This window comes from Rousettus aegyptiacus, unplaced genomic scaffold (genome assembly GCF_014176215.1).
Source record: "Rousettus aegyptiacus isolate mRouAeg1 unplaced genomic scaffold, mRouAeg1.p scaffold_m13_p_3, whole genome shotgun sequence".
NCBI lineage: Eukaryota > Metazoa > Chordata > Mammalia > Chiroptera > Pteropodidae > Rousettus > Rousettus aegyptiacus.
The window spans coordinates 31,385,061-31,401,503 of NW_023416306.1; the positions used below are offsets into that span (position 1 = coordinate 31,385,061).

Genomic DNA, 16,443 nt, shown 5'->3' on the forward strand with positions numbered 1-16,443 from the left:
AAAATGAAATAGCAAGCTTAGGAAACAGAGTCGACCAAATGAGGGAAAGGATCAGTGATATTGAAGACAGAAATCTAGAAATAAATCAGAAGAGAGAAACCAAAGAATGAAAAATAATGAAAGAAACATAAGAACTAGCTGATACATTAGGAGAGGAAACAAGAATAATGGGCATTCTCAAAGGGGAGAAAAAGGAGCAGGGATTAGAAAGCATTTTCAAATAGTTGATGAGAATTTCCCAAATCTAATGAATGAGCTGAATCTGGGAATTCAAGAAATCAACAGAACATCCAATTATTTCATTCCAAAAAGGCCTTCTCCAAGGCACACTGTATTAAAATTATCCAAAATCAATGATAAAGAATTCTCAGGGTAGCCAAGGAAAACACAGTAACCTACACAGAAAAACCCATTAGATTATCATTGGACTTCTCAACACAAACTCTACAAGCAAGAAAGGCGTGGAATCAAATTTTCAAACTATTAAATGAAAACAACTGCCAAGAATAATGTACCAGCTAAGCTCTCCTTTAGATATGAAGGAGAAATAAAGACCTTTCCAAACATACAAAAATTAAAGGAATTCTCCACTACAAGGCCTGCATTACAGGAAACACTGAAAGGGGTCAGCCCACCTAAAACAAACTGACAAACAAAAAACCCCATAACTATGAGTAATGTGACAAGCAGAGGAGTGCAACCCTTATTAAGAACAGGGCATTATAACTGTAAACAATAAGAAGATATTTGCTACCGCAAGATAGTAATGAATGTTCAGTATACATGGGGACAAATTGAGACAACAGTAACAGAAAAGGGGAGGATTCAAAGATCCAAATGCACAGGGGAATGGAGGTAAGGCACGCACAAAAGAAAATGGACTACTATATATAACTATCCTCTACATATATGTAATGGTAACCACATGCCAAAGATTCAGCATAAAACAAGAAGGATAAAAGGGAAAATTCACAAAATCGAACCAAAAAACCCCCCAAACAAACAAACAAAAAATAAAACAAAAACACATGGTCAAGGAAGCATTGGAAACAACCTACTAGAAAGCAAAAGATAAAACCTATTTCAATAATTATCCTAAATGTAAATAGGCTGAACTCACCAATAAAAAGGCACAGAGTTGCAGATGGATCAAAAAACAAAACCCAACCATATGCTGCCTCCAGGAGACACATCTCAGCTCCAAAGACCAATACAGACTCAAAGTGAAAGGGTGGAAAATATTTCAAGTAAATAACATTCAGAGAAAAGTGGGAGTACTGGTACTAATATTGAGCGAAACAGACTTCAAAATAAAAAAGGTAAAGAAAGATACTGAGGGACGCTTTAAAAGGATAAAGGAATCATACACCAAGAAGACATAACACTTACTAATATCTATGCTCCCAATCAGGGAGCCCTGAAATATATAAAGCAATTACTAGCATAACTAAAGGGAAAAACAGACCAAAACACTATCACAGTAGGGGACCTCAATTCTCCACTGTTAGATATGAACATATCATCCAAACAGAAAATCAGTAAGGAAGAAATATCCTTAAATGACACATTAGACCAATTGGACATAATGGACATTTACAGAGCATTTCATCCCAAAAGACCTGCTTATACATTCATCTCTAGTGCACATGGAAAATTCTCAAGAACTGACCAAATACTGAGACCAAGAGGTAGCTTCAATAAACATAAGAGGGTTGGAATCATACCAAACATATTCTCTGATCAAAATGGTTTGAAACTAGAGATCAACTGTAAAAAGAAAGCGGGAAGAACCATAAATACATAGAGATTAAAAAACATGGTATTGAAAAATGACTGGGTCAGAGAAGAAATAAAAAGAGAGATCAAGATACATAGAAACAAATGATAATGATAGTACAACATACCAAAACTTGTGGGACACGACGGAAGTGGTAATTAGGAAGGTTCATATCACTGCAGGCCTATCTCCAAAAACAAGAACGAGCCCAAATAAACAACCGAACGCTTCATCTTAAAAAACCAGAAAAGTAAAAACAAATGAAGTGTAAAGTCAGCAAAAGGAAAGAAGTAATCAAAATTGGAGCAGAATTAAATGAAAATGAAAACAAAACAAAAAATAGAAAAATAAATGCAACAAAGAGCTGGTTCTTTGAGAAGGTTAATAAAATTGCCAAAGCCCTGGCTAGACGCACTAAAGAAAAAAGAGAACGGACACAATCAGGGATGAAAAAGGAGAAATTACAACAGATACCGCAGAAATACGAAGGATCATACAAGAATACTATGAAAAAGTATATAACACCAAATATAATAACCTAGAAGAAATGGACAAGTACTTAGAAAGATACAACCTTCCTAGGCTGAATCAAGAAGGACTGGAAAATCTAAATAGACCTATCAGCAATATGGAAACTGAGACCATCGTCAAAAACCTACCAAAAAGTAGAAGTCCAGGACCCGATGGCTTCACCAGTGAATTCTACCGAACAGTCAAAGAAGATTTAATACCTACTGTCAAACTCTTCCAAAAAATCGAAGAGGAGGCAATACTTCCCAACACACTTTATGAGGCCAATATTACTCTGATACCAAAACCCGGTAAAGATAACACAAAAAAGAAAACTGCAGACCAATCTCTCTCATGAACATAGATGCAGAAATCCTAAATAAGATACTAGCGAACCGAATACAGCAACATACTAAAAAGATTATGCGCCACGATCAAGTGGGCTTCATCCCAGGGACACAGGGATGGATCAGCATATGCAAATCGATTAATGTGATACACCACATAAACAAATTAAAAAATAAGAATCATGATCATATCCATAGATGCAGAAAAAGCCTCTGACAAGATACAGCATCCATTTATGATCAAGACACTTAACAAAATCGGTATAGAAGGAGGGTACCTTAACATAATAAAGGCCATGTACAACAAACCCTCAGCCAACATTACTCAGTGGTGACAAACTAAAAACCTTCCCTCTAAGATCAGGAACAAGGCAAGGCTGTCCACTATCGCCACTGTTGTTCAGTATTACATTGGAGGTCCTAGCGAGTGCAGTCAGGCAAGAGAAAGACATAAAAGGCATCCAGATAGGAAACGAAGAAGTCTAACTGTCACTATTTGTGGATGACATGATTCTCTATATAGAAAACCCTAGAGACTACACAAGAACACCACTGGAAACAATAAGGCAAAAAAGTTAAGTTTCTGGATACAAAATCAATGTTCAAAAATGCATAGCGTTCCTACACTCCAATAATGAAGTGTCAGAAAAAGAAGTGGAAAAATAATTCCTTTTGCAACTGTAACAAAAAGAATAAAATACCTAAGAACAAATTTAATGCAACGTGAAGGACCTATATGATGAAAACTAGAAGACCCTATTAAGAGAAACTGAAGAATATACAAAGAAATGGAAAGATATTCTGTGTCTTGGACTGGAAGAATCAACATAGTTAAAATGATTATTACCTAAAGCATTATACAGATTTAGTGCAGTCCTCATCAAAATCCCATTGGCATTTTTTAAAGAAATAGAAGCAAAAAATCGTCAGATTTGTATGGAAGCATAAAAGACCCCAAATTGCCCAAGCCATCCTGAGAAAAAAGAACGGAGGCTGCAGGAGGCATCACTCTGCCCGACTTCAAAGTACACTTCAAAGCGACAATAATCAAAATGGCATGGTACTGGCAGAAAAACAGACACACCAGCGTAACAGAATCGAGAGTCCAGAAGTAAACCCATGTTTATGTGGGCCAATAATTTTCGATAAAAGAGCCAAAAACATACAGTGGGGAAAGGAAAGCCTCTTCAATAAATGGTGCTGGGAAAACTGGAAAACCACCTGCAAAAGAATGAAACTAGACTGTTGTCTATCACCACACACCAAGGTTAACTTGAAATGAATTTAGGACCTAATATATGACCCAAAACAACAGATTGTGTAGAAGGAAACACAGGAACTAAAACTCAGGGACCTTGGACTTAAAGAGGATTTTTTGAATTTGACCTCAAGGGCAAGGGAAGTAAAAGCAAAAACAAATGAATGGGACCACATCAAACTGAAAAGCTTCTGCACAGCAAAAGAAACCGTCAACAAGGTAAAGAGATAACCAGCCGAATGGGAAAATATATTTGCAAGCAATGCCTCCGATAAGGCCTAATGTCCAAAATGTACAAAGAACTCATATGACTCGATAACAACAACAAAAAAAGCAAACAATCCAATCAAAAAATGGGCAGAGGACCTGCACACACTTATCCCAAGAAGACATACAAATGGCCAACAAACATATGAAAGGATACTCAACATCACTAGCTATTAGGAAATGCAAATCAGAACCACAATGAGATACACCATCTCCCACCTGTTAGAATAGCTGTTATCAACAGGACAGGTAATAACAAGTGTTGGAGAGGATGTGGAGAAAAAGGAACCCTCCTCACACACTGCTGGCGGGACTGAAAATTGGTACAGTCACTATGGAAAACAGTACGGAGGGTCCTCAAAAAACTAAGAATTGATCTATCATATGATCCCGCAATCCCTCTACTGGGTATTTATCCCAAAGACGTGAAAACCCATATCCAAAAAGATACTTGCACACCGATGTTCACAGCAGCATTATTCACGGTGGCCAGGACATGGAAGCAACAGAAGTGTCCCACAGTAGACAAATGGATAAAGAAGCTATGTTACATATATATAATGGAATACTACTCGGCCATAAGAAGAGATGAAATATTGCCATTTGCGACAACATGGATGGACCTCGAGATAATTATGCTTAAGCGAAACGAGCCAGACAGAAAAAATTGAAAACCACATGATATCACTTATATGTGGGATATAAACCTAAAAGCAACAAACAAACGGGACAGAGACCCATGGACATGGACAATAGACTAGTGGTCACCAGAGGGTAGAAGGCGGGGGTGGGGGATGGGAGAGGTAGATGGAGTAAAAGGAGTCTAATAGGTGGTGACAGAAAGAAATCTAACTATGGGTGGTGAACACAATACAATGTATATGCCTTACTGTTGAATCGTATACCTAAAACTTACTGGACTTCATTAACCAATGTCACCATTATAAAAATAAATTTAGAAAAATAAAGTGTATAATTCAGTGGTTTTTAGTATATTTACAGTTGCACAGCCATTATTACCACAATCAATTTTAGAATACTTTCATCACCTTCCAAGAAAACCTCTTACCTGGTAGCCATCACACTGCATTTTCCATCAACCTTTTCAACCAATGTCACCATTATAAAAATAAATAAAATAAAAACTAAACATTTGTTGTATTATACATGTTTTGACAAATTTCCAAGATACATTTCTTAGCTAAGAAACACTGTAGCACTATCCTAAAAAAATCATTTCAAAATAGAAACATAAGAATCCCGAGAAGCAATTAAATCTCACTATTTTCAGACATATTCGTACCTTAAGTACATAAAAACATATGTCCTTGCTTAAAACCCGCAAAGAGATGCTCTAATCAATTACCTTTAATATGAATCACTGGTTTTAACAACTATGGTTTATATAAACTGAAATGTTTCATAACTTAATTATAACTCCCTCAGTATATGGATATAAGAATTTATCACAATAATTTTAATATTGTGGTTTGTAAACTTAAATTATAGGACCTAATCCATGAGTACGTTTAGTTTAAGTCTACAAAACACATATGGATTGCTTACCACATGCAAAAAAAACTGTTATTCAACAACAAAAAAGACTGAGGCTGTAGTGTTGTACCAGTGTTTGTATTTAATAAAACTGTAACCAAAGCTCTTGTGATTTTTTAAAAGCTGACATAATAAACTTTTTCTATCAATGATAGTCTAATAATACTTTTTCTAGTGCTTGTGAAGTTAGTATAACAAACTTTTTCATCAGTTCCCTTATTTTGACACTTGACTAGGCTTTTGCTTTTTGTATATTTTGTTTTGTTGGTGTTACTCTCATTGTTCCTCAGTTACTTAGTTATTTAGAATAGATAACTCTGCAGTCAACATTTTGGTGACTAGAGCAATTTGAGATCTATTGTGTTTCTACCATAGATGGGTAAGTAGGGAGCAACTTCCAATATTATTCCTTTGGCCAAGAACCATGAGCTCCAACCATCTCTAGAATCACAAATACTGCCATGGGCCCTCAAAAAGTTGTTTTAGCTATGGGAGGTGAACACACAGTATAAATACATATATATGCCTTACTGTCAAAGTATACAGCTGAAATTTACTGGATTTCGTTAATGTTACCATAAAAATAAAGTATCTCAGAAATGGGGGGGGGGGAGTTCAGCTCCGATACCATTTCCAGAGAGTAGCAAAGGTAAATTAATGTGAGAAGAATCCCTTACGATCCCTTTGGCTACGTCAAATAAAATTTTTAACTAAACAAAATATTTATGACATGGAAAATGACTATAGTTTTAAGACCTGCATGCATTATTTTGTTGTTAAAAATTTTTATTATGAATATGAAAAATATCTTTAAAATAATGATCCAATGCTAAATCTTATGATATAGAACTAAATAGCCTAAGTAGCAAAAAATAAATAAATAAATAAGTGGAAAGGGAGTTTATCTACCTACACTTCCTTTTGCCAGAGGCTCTGTATCCTTTATTCCTTTTTAGTGAAGTTTGAGAATTAGATAACTAAGATGCAAACAAGTGAGTATACAGCTTTAAAATAAGTGAGTTCTTTGCAGTAAGACAAAAGCTTGGGTCGTCTCAATTTTGCTATCTAAAATCTATATATATACTATATAATTTTCAAGGGAAGAACTTCTAATTGTTAAATGGACAGAGACACAAAAATATTTCTTTGTGTCCTGAACTCAGTTTCCTAGGCAGGATAAATCTGGGATATAGACTAGAATAAGGTACCCACTGTTGTTTATTTGTATTATGATTATACCAAATACCATATATACTAAAAGAAAATATTCTGGGAACTTATTTCTGAAAATGTAACCAGATATCACATTTAAGCACCAATTTGTCTTGTTTTAAGGAAAGAAAAATGAAGATAATGCCTTACAGAAAAAAACCAGGCCCCAGCATGCTAATTTATACAGATCTGAGATCCAAATTCAGGACCTTTTGGGTAACTTCTTCATTGCTAACAAGCATTTTAAAGGCTATGTAGCTGTTTCTGGAGCAAAGGTACTTCACTTCTCAATATCCACCAGGCTAAAAAAAGGACTGTATGACTAAGGTTAAAAATTTTACAAAGCAATTTTAATGCTTGGGCCACAGCTACAATAAAATGAGACCATTTCAGAGCTCTCTTGTAAAGAAAAAAAATTATATAATGCTAAAAGAGTGAACTCAAAAAATATTTTAGTGGGCCCTGATGTATTATTCTGAGAAACATACTGCATCTAGTATCCTTACAGATTAGTCCAAAGCTAATCTTCACCTTGGATATATTCCCAAAAAAGGCTCAATTGCTCTATAGTCCAAATACAGTAGGCTAAATCCCCACAAAAAGCTGCATCTCTGATCATAGCAACAGGTGACCCTTGCTATGGAGGCTAGAAGATAGGTACATGAATAAATTTGTATGACTTTTATCTACTGAATTTTAAAAATGCAAATGTCAACACATATGCATTATAATTTTAGCCAAGGTTTAAAGCCTTAATTAAATCCACTGTAATATACACTTATTATAAAACTACTCTCGGTTTTGAACGATTAAACTAGAGACTGCTAACAAAAAGTAGGAAGGCATGAATAGTCCTCTGTGGCTATAGAATAACTACCGAAGCACAGACATATAAAAGCTATTGCAAAGGATTATATCTAAAAAAATAAATCTTCAGAGAAATTTACAATAGATGTCTCTTACCTCATAAATGTTGGGGTGCCACATTTTGGTCAAGAATCTGAAGGTAGGTGGTGAATATGGGTAGTCAATAGGAAATTTAATATGTGCCTAAAAAGAAAAAGAAAATATGAAATGCTAATAAACGAGACTACATATTATTCATCTACCTAATAATTTACCCTATTACACTCCAATGAAACAAAACTCCTTTCTATAAACAGTGGGGATTAAAATAGCTTGTATATACTTTTGTTAACCCAAATGCCAGGATTATTATTAGCACATTCTTATAGCATCTCTTCAAATATCTGATTTATGTAAAATCACTAAAACTCAGCAACTATATAATTTTTAATTGAACTCACAAGAATGAAAACAGTAATATGGACAGATGTGTCACATTAATTACATTTTATTTTTATGACAAAAAATAATTAATACAATCTTATGGTACATAATACAGAATAATTTAAAAACCACTCAAAAATAATTTAAATATAATTTAAATAGTTTAAATAAAAATAATTTAAATAATTTAAAAACCACCCAGAAAAATAAATGCTACCATTTGAAATAGCTCCTTCCAGTAGTTTTTTGGTACATATGTTTATTTACTTTACAAAACTTATTTTCAAAAATTTAAATATACTGTATTTTATACTGTCTTTTTCAATCTATATATCATAAACATTTTCCTATGTCATAAAATAAACTTCATAAGTATGATTGTTAGTATCTGTGCAATGTTCCATCATATGAATATATAGATGAATCATTTAAAAAAAAATTCTTTATTTTGGGGCATTTGTTTTTTTTCACTCTTTTGCTATTGTTAATATTGCTGCAGTGAATGTCACTGACAGTATCCCATATTTCAAATACAAAGAAATTCGGAAAGAGCTTCCTCTAACAATACCAGTAAAAGACAGTGAGAAAGAGAATTAAAGGACAAGCTAAGAGTAAATAAACTAAGGTCATTACTGGAAATTGCAGTCAGGACCCTCAAAAATTCTTCCTTCAATAAAAACAATGAGAAAATTAGCAACATTGTAAGAATCAACCTCTTCACAATCTAGAAAATAATCAAAGGCTTGCAGTAATTCAGAGAGTGTCTGAGCTGAACCTCAATAACAACAGTAAACTTTTCGGTCTTTTAATTTGCCCTAGTCCCATGCCCAGCTCTCCAGAGCCATGGTAGCCTTCAAAAAAACAACTCACATTCGAAGTGAACAGCAGCCACAAAATGGGTTGGAACTTCTTCAAAGCCTTACTTCCAAAACAATATTATTATTTGACCCTTCTAGTCGTTCCCTAGAAGACCCCAATTGCTTGTTAGGGCCAAAAGAGACTAACCACAAAATTTAATAGGAAAAGCTGGGATGTGAGATGTCCATAAAGGCTTTGAAAAGCTCTCACAAATTCATAAGAATCTAGAAGACCAGGCCAATGTGCCGGGCTGTGCATATGTACAGGCTATATGTGCATGCTTAGAAAAGTCATGAGAAGTAATTAGAAGGCCCTAAACTATCTCCTTTAGCTTAATTTGAGGATCCCACAAGAAGGAAGGCTAAGGCAATCAATGACATGCACACGAAGTTCTTCTACAATACCCAGGAGAGGGAAGAGGAGAAAAGAAGTGACCCATGGAAATCCCAAGTCACTTCTTTACAGAAATGGAAAGGCTGATACTAAAATTCATATAATAATTCATGGGACCTAGAATAGCCAAAACAATCTAAAAAGGACAACTAGACAACCACACTTTCCAATTTCAAAACGACAAATCTACAGTGATGGAGATTATATGTTACTAGTATAAGGGCAATTCAATGGGCTTTGGAAAGTCTTTTTAACAAATTGTTCTGAGACAACTGGGTATTCACATGCAAAAGAAATACAGTTATATATTTGAAACAGACAGAGAACTCTGTTCTTAACAAGGCCTGCCCTCAGGGAAAACAAGTTAACTGGAGCCTAACATGCTGGGGTCTAACTGACCTGGGGGAAGAGAATACAGTACCCAACTCCAGCCTGCATGTCCCACCTGAGAGGGGAGGGGAAAAAAAGGGGAAACTCTTAGAAAAGCTTACAGTCCAGAGTCAGGCTCACTAAAAGACTGAGACCTAATCATGGGCGTATAGAATGGTTCCCCTTTCCCCTATACCTTACCACTAAATTACTAAGGGCTATTTATAGCAGTTCTTTTCCCCTAGTACAGTATATTAAACTATCAAGAAAAAAATTACAAGGTGTACCACAAGGAAAATCACAAATGAAGAGACAGAGCAACGATCAGAACCGGATATGACAGGGATGCTGGAATTATCAGACTGGAAATTTAAAACAACTATGATTAATATTCAGGAGTCTCTTTTTGAATTTATTAAATTTAATACGTTTATTAAAAATAATTTAATTATAGTTGACACACAAAATTGTATTAGTTTCAGGTGTATGACATAGTGATTAGATATTTTAATACTTTATAACATGATCACCACAATAAGTCTCTTATCCATTTGTTACCATACATACTTATTATGATACTGACTCTATTCCCTATGCTGTACATCCCTGTGACTTATTTTATAACTAACTGTAAGACGGAACTTCTTAATCCCATTCCCATTTCCTCCCAATTCTCACCTCCTTCCCCTTCTGCAACCATGAGTTTGTTCCCTGTATTTGAGTTTGTTTCTTCTTTGTTTTATTTTTTTTAGATTCCACATATAAGTAAACTCATTCGGTATTTGTCTTTTTCTATTTCGCTTACTGTAATTTTCTCTAGGTCTACCCATGTTGTCATAAATGGCAAGATGTCATTCTTTTTTATGTTTTTGAGTAATATCCCATTGTATATAGGTACCACATTCTTCTTAATCCATTCATTTTATCAATGGACACTTAGGTTGCTTCCATATCTTGGCTACTGTAAACAATGTTGCAATGAACATGGGTGCATATATCTTTTTGAATTATTGCTTTTGTTTTCTTTGGATAAATACCCAGAAGTGGAATTGCTGGGTCATATGGTAGTTTCTATTTTTAATTTTCTGAAGACTCTAAGGATTCTAACGGATTAAGTAGATAGCAGATGGGCAATGTAAGCAAAGAAATGGAAGTCCTAAGAAAGAACCAAAGACAAATGCTAGAGATAAAAAACACTGTAATAGAAATGAAGAATGCCTTTAATCATCTTAGGACTACAAAGAGTTTAGGAAAGAATCTCCAAGTTAGAGGAAATATCCACAGAACCTTTGAATATAAAAGAGCAAAGAGAATAAAGACTGGAAAAAAAAAAAGACTTTCCAAGGACTATGACAACTACAAAAGGTGTTAACATATACGTTAATGGGGATGCCAGAATGAACAAGACACCACAAAGAAAATGAAAAAGACAACCCACAGAAGGGGAGAAAATATTTGCAAATCATTTATCTGATAAGGAACATGTATCCAAAATATGTAAAAAATGATAACTCAACAACAGAAATAACTCAATTTAAAAGTAGGCAAAGTATCTGAATAGAAATGTATCCAAAGGAAATAAACAAATAGCCAATAAGCACATGGAGAGATGCTCAACACCATTAGCTACCAGGGAAATGCATATCAAAAATCACAATGAGACACTGCTTCACATCCACTAGAATGGCTGTAGTTACTAAGAGACAAATAATTTAAAAAAATGTTGGCCAGAATGTCTTGAAGTTGGAATGCTTTATACATTGCTGATTGGAATATAAAATGGTACAGCCTCTTTGAAAAACAATCTAGCGGTTTCTTGAAAGAAGAAACATAGTCACCATGTGACTCAGCAAGTCCATTACCCGGTATATGCCACAGAGAAATGAAAGCATTACTTTCAAGTAAAACATTTCATTTCCACAAAGAACTTGTACACAAATGTTCATAGCCAAAATGTAGGAACAACCCCAAATTGTTCATTAATTGAAGAATGGATAAACGAAATGTGGTATATATTCACACACTAGAATATTATTCAGCAATGAAGAGGAATGAAGTACTGACACATGCTACAATGTGGATGAACCTCAAAAACATTAGCTATGTGAAAGAGGAGACAATCATGAAAGACCACATATTTATGAAATGTCCAGAATAGATTAGTAGTTGCTGAGGGCTGAGTGTGAAAATAAAATTGGGAAGAGTGGTGATTGTTAAAACGTAGGGCGCTTCTGGAGTGAAGAAAATGTTCTAAAATTGACTGTGGTGATGGTAGCACAACTTTATGAATATAGTAGAGACCACTGAATTGTGTATTTTAAAGCTGCTTATTAAAAAAACAAACAAAAAACCCCCAAAAACTATAGCCCCAAATTAGTCACACTTAGTACCAACAAGCACATCTAATTCCTCACATCTTGGCTGCTAAATACCATTTTCTAATAAAAGGAACCAAAGCTCTTTGGAGAAATACTTGATTCTAGAATGGGAGAAAAACAAAAACGAAAACAAACGAACAAAAAAAAACCCCAAAGAAAAGAAAAAGAAAAACGAGATGAGTGTGGAACATCTTATAGTGCCTGAAAGTAAGGAAATGCTAAAGAAAAAGGATGGAGGCATGCCAGAAGCCGACGTGAAAGAGCTCCTAATGGCCAAAACTAAAACAATTCATAGTACTGGTTCATAAACCAAAGTATAAAATAAATTTAAATGAGTACATATTGGCATAAATTACCAAATCAAAAAATACTGGGGAAGAAGAGACAAATCTTCCTTATAGTAGTACTCTAGATAATATATATAGATATATCCCATTCTGGAAGTGAAGTTTGATTTCCCTTCCCATGAGTGTGCACTGGACTTAATGATTCACCTCCTAAGAACAGAGTATGAAAAGGAAAAAATAGTGACTTTACAGTGGAGAAAACTGGCAGGCACCAACTTAACCAAGTGGCCAAAGTTAATATTACTGGTGCTATTGTCATGGTGAAATCACGATCTCCCTGATATGATATAGTGAGAAAGACAGCACATCTCTATGGTGGTCTTATCCTCGAACCCTCAATTCCAGTCTAATAATGAGAAAATCATTAGACAAACCCAAGTGGAAGGATATTCTATAAAATATCTGACCAGTTATCTTCAAAACTGTAAAGGTCATGAAAAACAAACAAATATGGAGAAACCATCAAATATTGAAGGAGCGTAAGGGGACATGACAACTAAACTCAATATGGTATCTTAGATTGGATCTAGGAATAATAGAAAGGCATTAGGGGTGGTAAGTAGGGGAGAATGAAGCATGACTGCTAAAGAGTATAGCATTTTGTGTGTGTGTGTAGGGTAATGAGATATACAGGAATTGATGATGATGACGGTTGTATACCTTGGGAATATACTAAACACCGTGGAACTGTATACTTGAAAGGATGAATTTTATGATATGTGAATTAGATCTCTATTAAAAAGTACATTAGTGGAAAAACTGGTGAAGAAAGGGAAAGATGGGAAGGGAAGAAAGCTCAAGTGACTATATGAATATCAGAGGATGTATATTTTTAAAATAAGGAATATTATCAGGAATAAAGAGGGCAATTTCATAATAAGGAGCTAAATTCATTCAGAAGATATAATAATTATTAATGTGTATATATCTGACTACAGAGCTTAAAAGTACAAAATCACTGTGAAATTATGTCATTGAAAAGAAAAACAGAAAAACCTACTATTAGTTAAAGACACCCTTTCTTTCTCAATAATCTAAAGTAGAAGTAGAGAGAAAATCATAAGGATATAAAAGACAATATGCGACCCCAAAACAGCAGCATATAATCTTTTTCATGGACCAAGATATGTCATATTCTGAAATATAAAACATGCACCAAGATATGTCATATTCTGAAATATAAAACATATCAACAAATCTAATAGAACTGAAATCAAACAAAGCATGTATGATTTATGCACATAATGTTATTCGTAATACAAACACAACTGAATTAAACTAGAAACCAGTAACAGAAAGTTTACTAGAAATCCCCAAATATTTGGAAATTAATAACAGAAAGTAACCCATACTTTAAAGAGATAGCCACAAATTAGAAAATATTTTTACTGAATATGAAAAATTATAAATGAAAAAATGTGGCATACACCTAAAGCAGTACTCAGAGGGAAATTTTAGCACTAAATGCTTCTATCAGAAAAGATTAATGGTCTTTAACTCAATAGTGTAAATGTCTGCTTAAGAAAAATTAGAAAAATAAATTAAACCAAAAGCAAGCAGAAGAAACAGAATTAAGATAAAAGTAAAAAATCAATAAAATTGAAATATGAGAAAACTGTAAAGAGAAATCAATAAAACCAGAAGCTAAGTCTCTTGAAAAAAATCAAGAAAATTGAAAAGCCCCTAACAGACAGATAAAAAATAGAATACACGAACACCAACATTAGGAATAAAACAAGTAACAGCACTACAGATTCTTCCAATATTAAAAGAATGATCAAAGAATATTATGAATAATGTCATGTTCACAAAATTCAACAAAATTTATAGAATTACTTGAAAAACACGAAGAACCAAAGCTACTTAAGATGAAATATATAACCTGAATGGTCCTATATCTATTAAAGAAACTGAATTTGTATTTAAAAGCCTTTATACAAAGAAATCTCTGAGCCAGATGGCAATTTAACTGCAAAATCAACCAGATATTTAAGGAAACTCATCTAGAAAATATAATAAGGGGAAATATTTCTCAATTCACTATGAGGTCAGCAACACCTTGATATAAAAACCAATTACAAAAATCATAACTCCAGATGGATAACCCTTATGAACAAAGATATAAAAAATCTCAACAAAATATTTACGAATAGACTCCGACAATACATTAAAAAGGATAATAAATCGTGACCAAGTGGTGTTTATCACAGGAATTCAAGTTGGGTTCACATCCAAATTTGGTGATTGACTTTACATTGTAAAATGTGTGTAATCAGTCGTAATAAGGGATTAACAACAGCAACTAATAATAAAACAATTACAGAAAATATAGTGTAATACAAATTATGTGAATATGGTCTCTCTCTGATTAGCCGAGATGGCTAAGTGATTAACAGTCAGGTAGCAAATACAGAGTGGCTATGCTGGACAAAGGGATGGTTCACGTCCTGGGCAAGACAGAGTGGGACAGCACAAGACTGCAACACACTACTCAGAACAGCATGTCATTTAAAGCTTACTTCTGGAATTTTCCATTTAGTATTTTCAGACCTCAGTTGACTGTGGGTAAATGAAACTCTGGAAAGTGAAACCACAGATAAGGGGAGATTACTGTATTTGCAATGCACGATTTAAATAGAAATTAAATAAATAAATTGAAATAAAACTGTGACAGCATTTTGAAATACTGAAAATAACTCAATCAACATATGAAATCAAGAAAATCTTACAAAATGTAAACGCAAAACAAGTTCCTATAAGAGTTTCCTACAGACGCCATAAGAGAAATCTTTACCAGAAATCTTTAGCATACAAATATAACAAAGATAAGCCAAAGTGCCTAGATAACCTATTTTCCTGTAGCTATATCAACATAAATAGAATCCTGGGAAACATATAGCAAATTCTAATAACTGTTAAGTCCATTTTCCCACTATTCATTCAAAATCTTAATAAGCATTTCCTAAGTCCTAGATGAAAATAATCACTCCTCCACCCCACTGACAATCCAGCAAACTCAGAATCACTCATAAAACTATAATATATACAATATGTTATACGAAAAGAAAATGATTCAGTCTTCTAGGCAAAAACAGGAAAGACATCATTTATTTATTCAACATCTATTAAGTGCCTAATATTGGTACTGTGGCTAGGTGTTGCCTGAATAGTTCCCTGAATGAACAAAAGCTGAATAGCACAAAGGCACCAGGTACAGAGCGATAGGGATGCTTGGTGAACTTACAGGAGATAAAACTGGATGAAGGTGAATGGAAGCCTTGTATAGGTGCTAGTAGGAAGTTACAGGAAATATTTAATTAGAAAAGTAATGGTGAGATGTGTATTTTAGAAAAATGACTGAAAAATGACTCTGGGCAGCACTGCAAAAGGGTTGAACAGGATAAAAAACAGCTAAGTTAGGAGTGGTTTCCTATCTTTTCCATTTAATCAGTCTCATCTTCAGAATTGGCGCACACTTTAGAAAGATTAATTATTTCATAGTTATATAATGTATTCCTGGATAAAACAAGATTGTAAAAATTTCCATTAAAAGTTGGGAATCTGGCCCTTGGAAATGTAATCTCCTTTATCACATTTCTATGGGAGAGTCTTGCCATCCTCAAGAACTTGAATCTTATGCAACCAGTGTTTTAAGAGCCTTAGCAATCCTAATTATTTTTTACTTAAGCTATCACAACTTCTGAAAGGTATCATATATAATAAATATATATTACTTTTATAAATTAAAAAAAAGACAAGATTTTCATTCATGAATTTTCTGTATACTTCTATATACCCACTTTTCAATGAGAATTGACATTTGGGATGATATAACTCAAAGGCCTTAAGTATACAAATTAATATAAAAATGTTTGTTAGCAAA

The 16,443-nt window shown here is 33.9% G+C and overlaps 1 protein-coding gene across 1 annotated transcript in view; it reads right to left on the reverse strand.

Annotated features, from left to right (window-relative positions):
* The window catches only part of UBE2R2 (ubiquitin conjugating enzyme E2 R2), a 90,986-nt gene that overhangs the window by 12,428 nt on the left and 62,115 nt on the right, over positions 1 to 16,443 (reverse strand). The window contains exon 2 of the mRNA XM_016130216.2: positions 7,889 to 7,975. Within this exon, the coding sequence (XP_015985702.1) occupies positions 7,889 to 7,975 (87 nt within the window). The remainder of the gene's footprint in view (positions 1 to 7,888; positions 7,976 to 16,443) is intronic.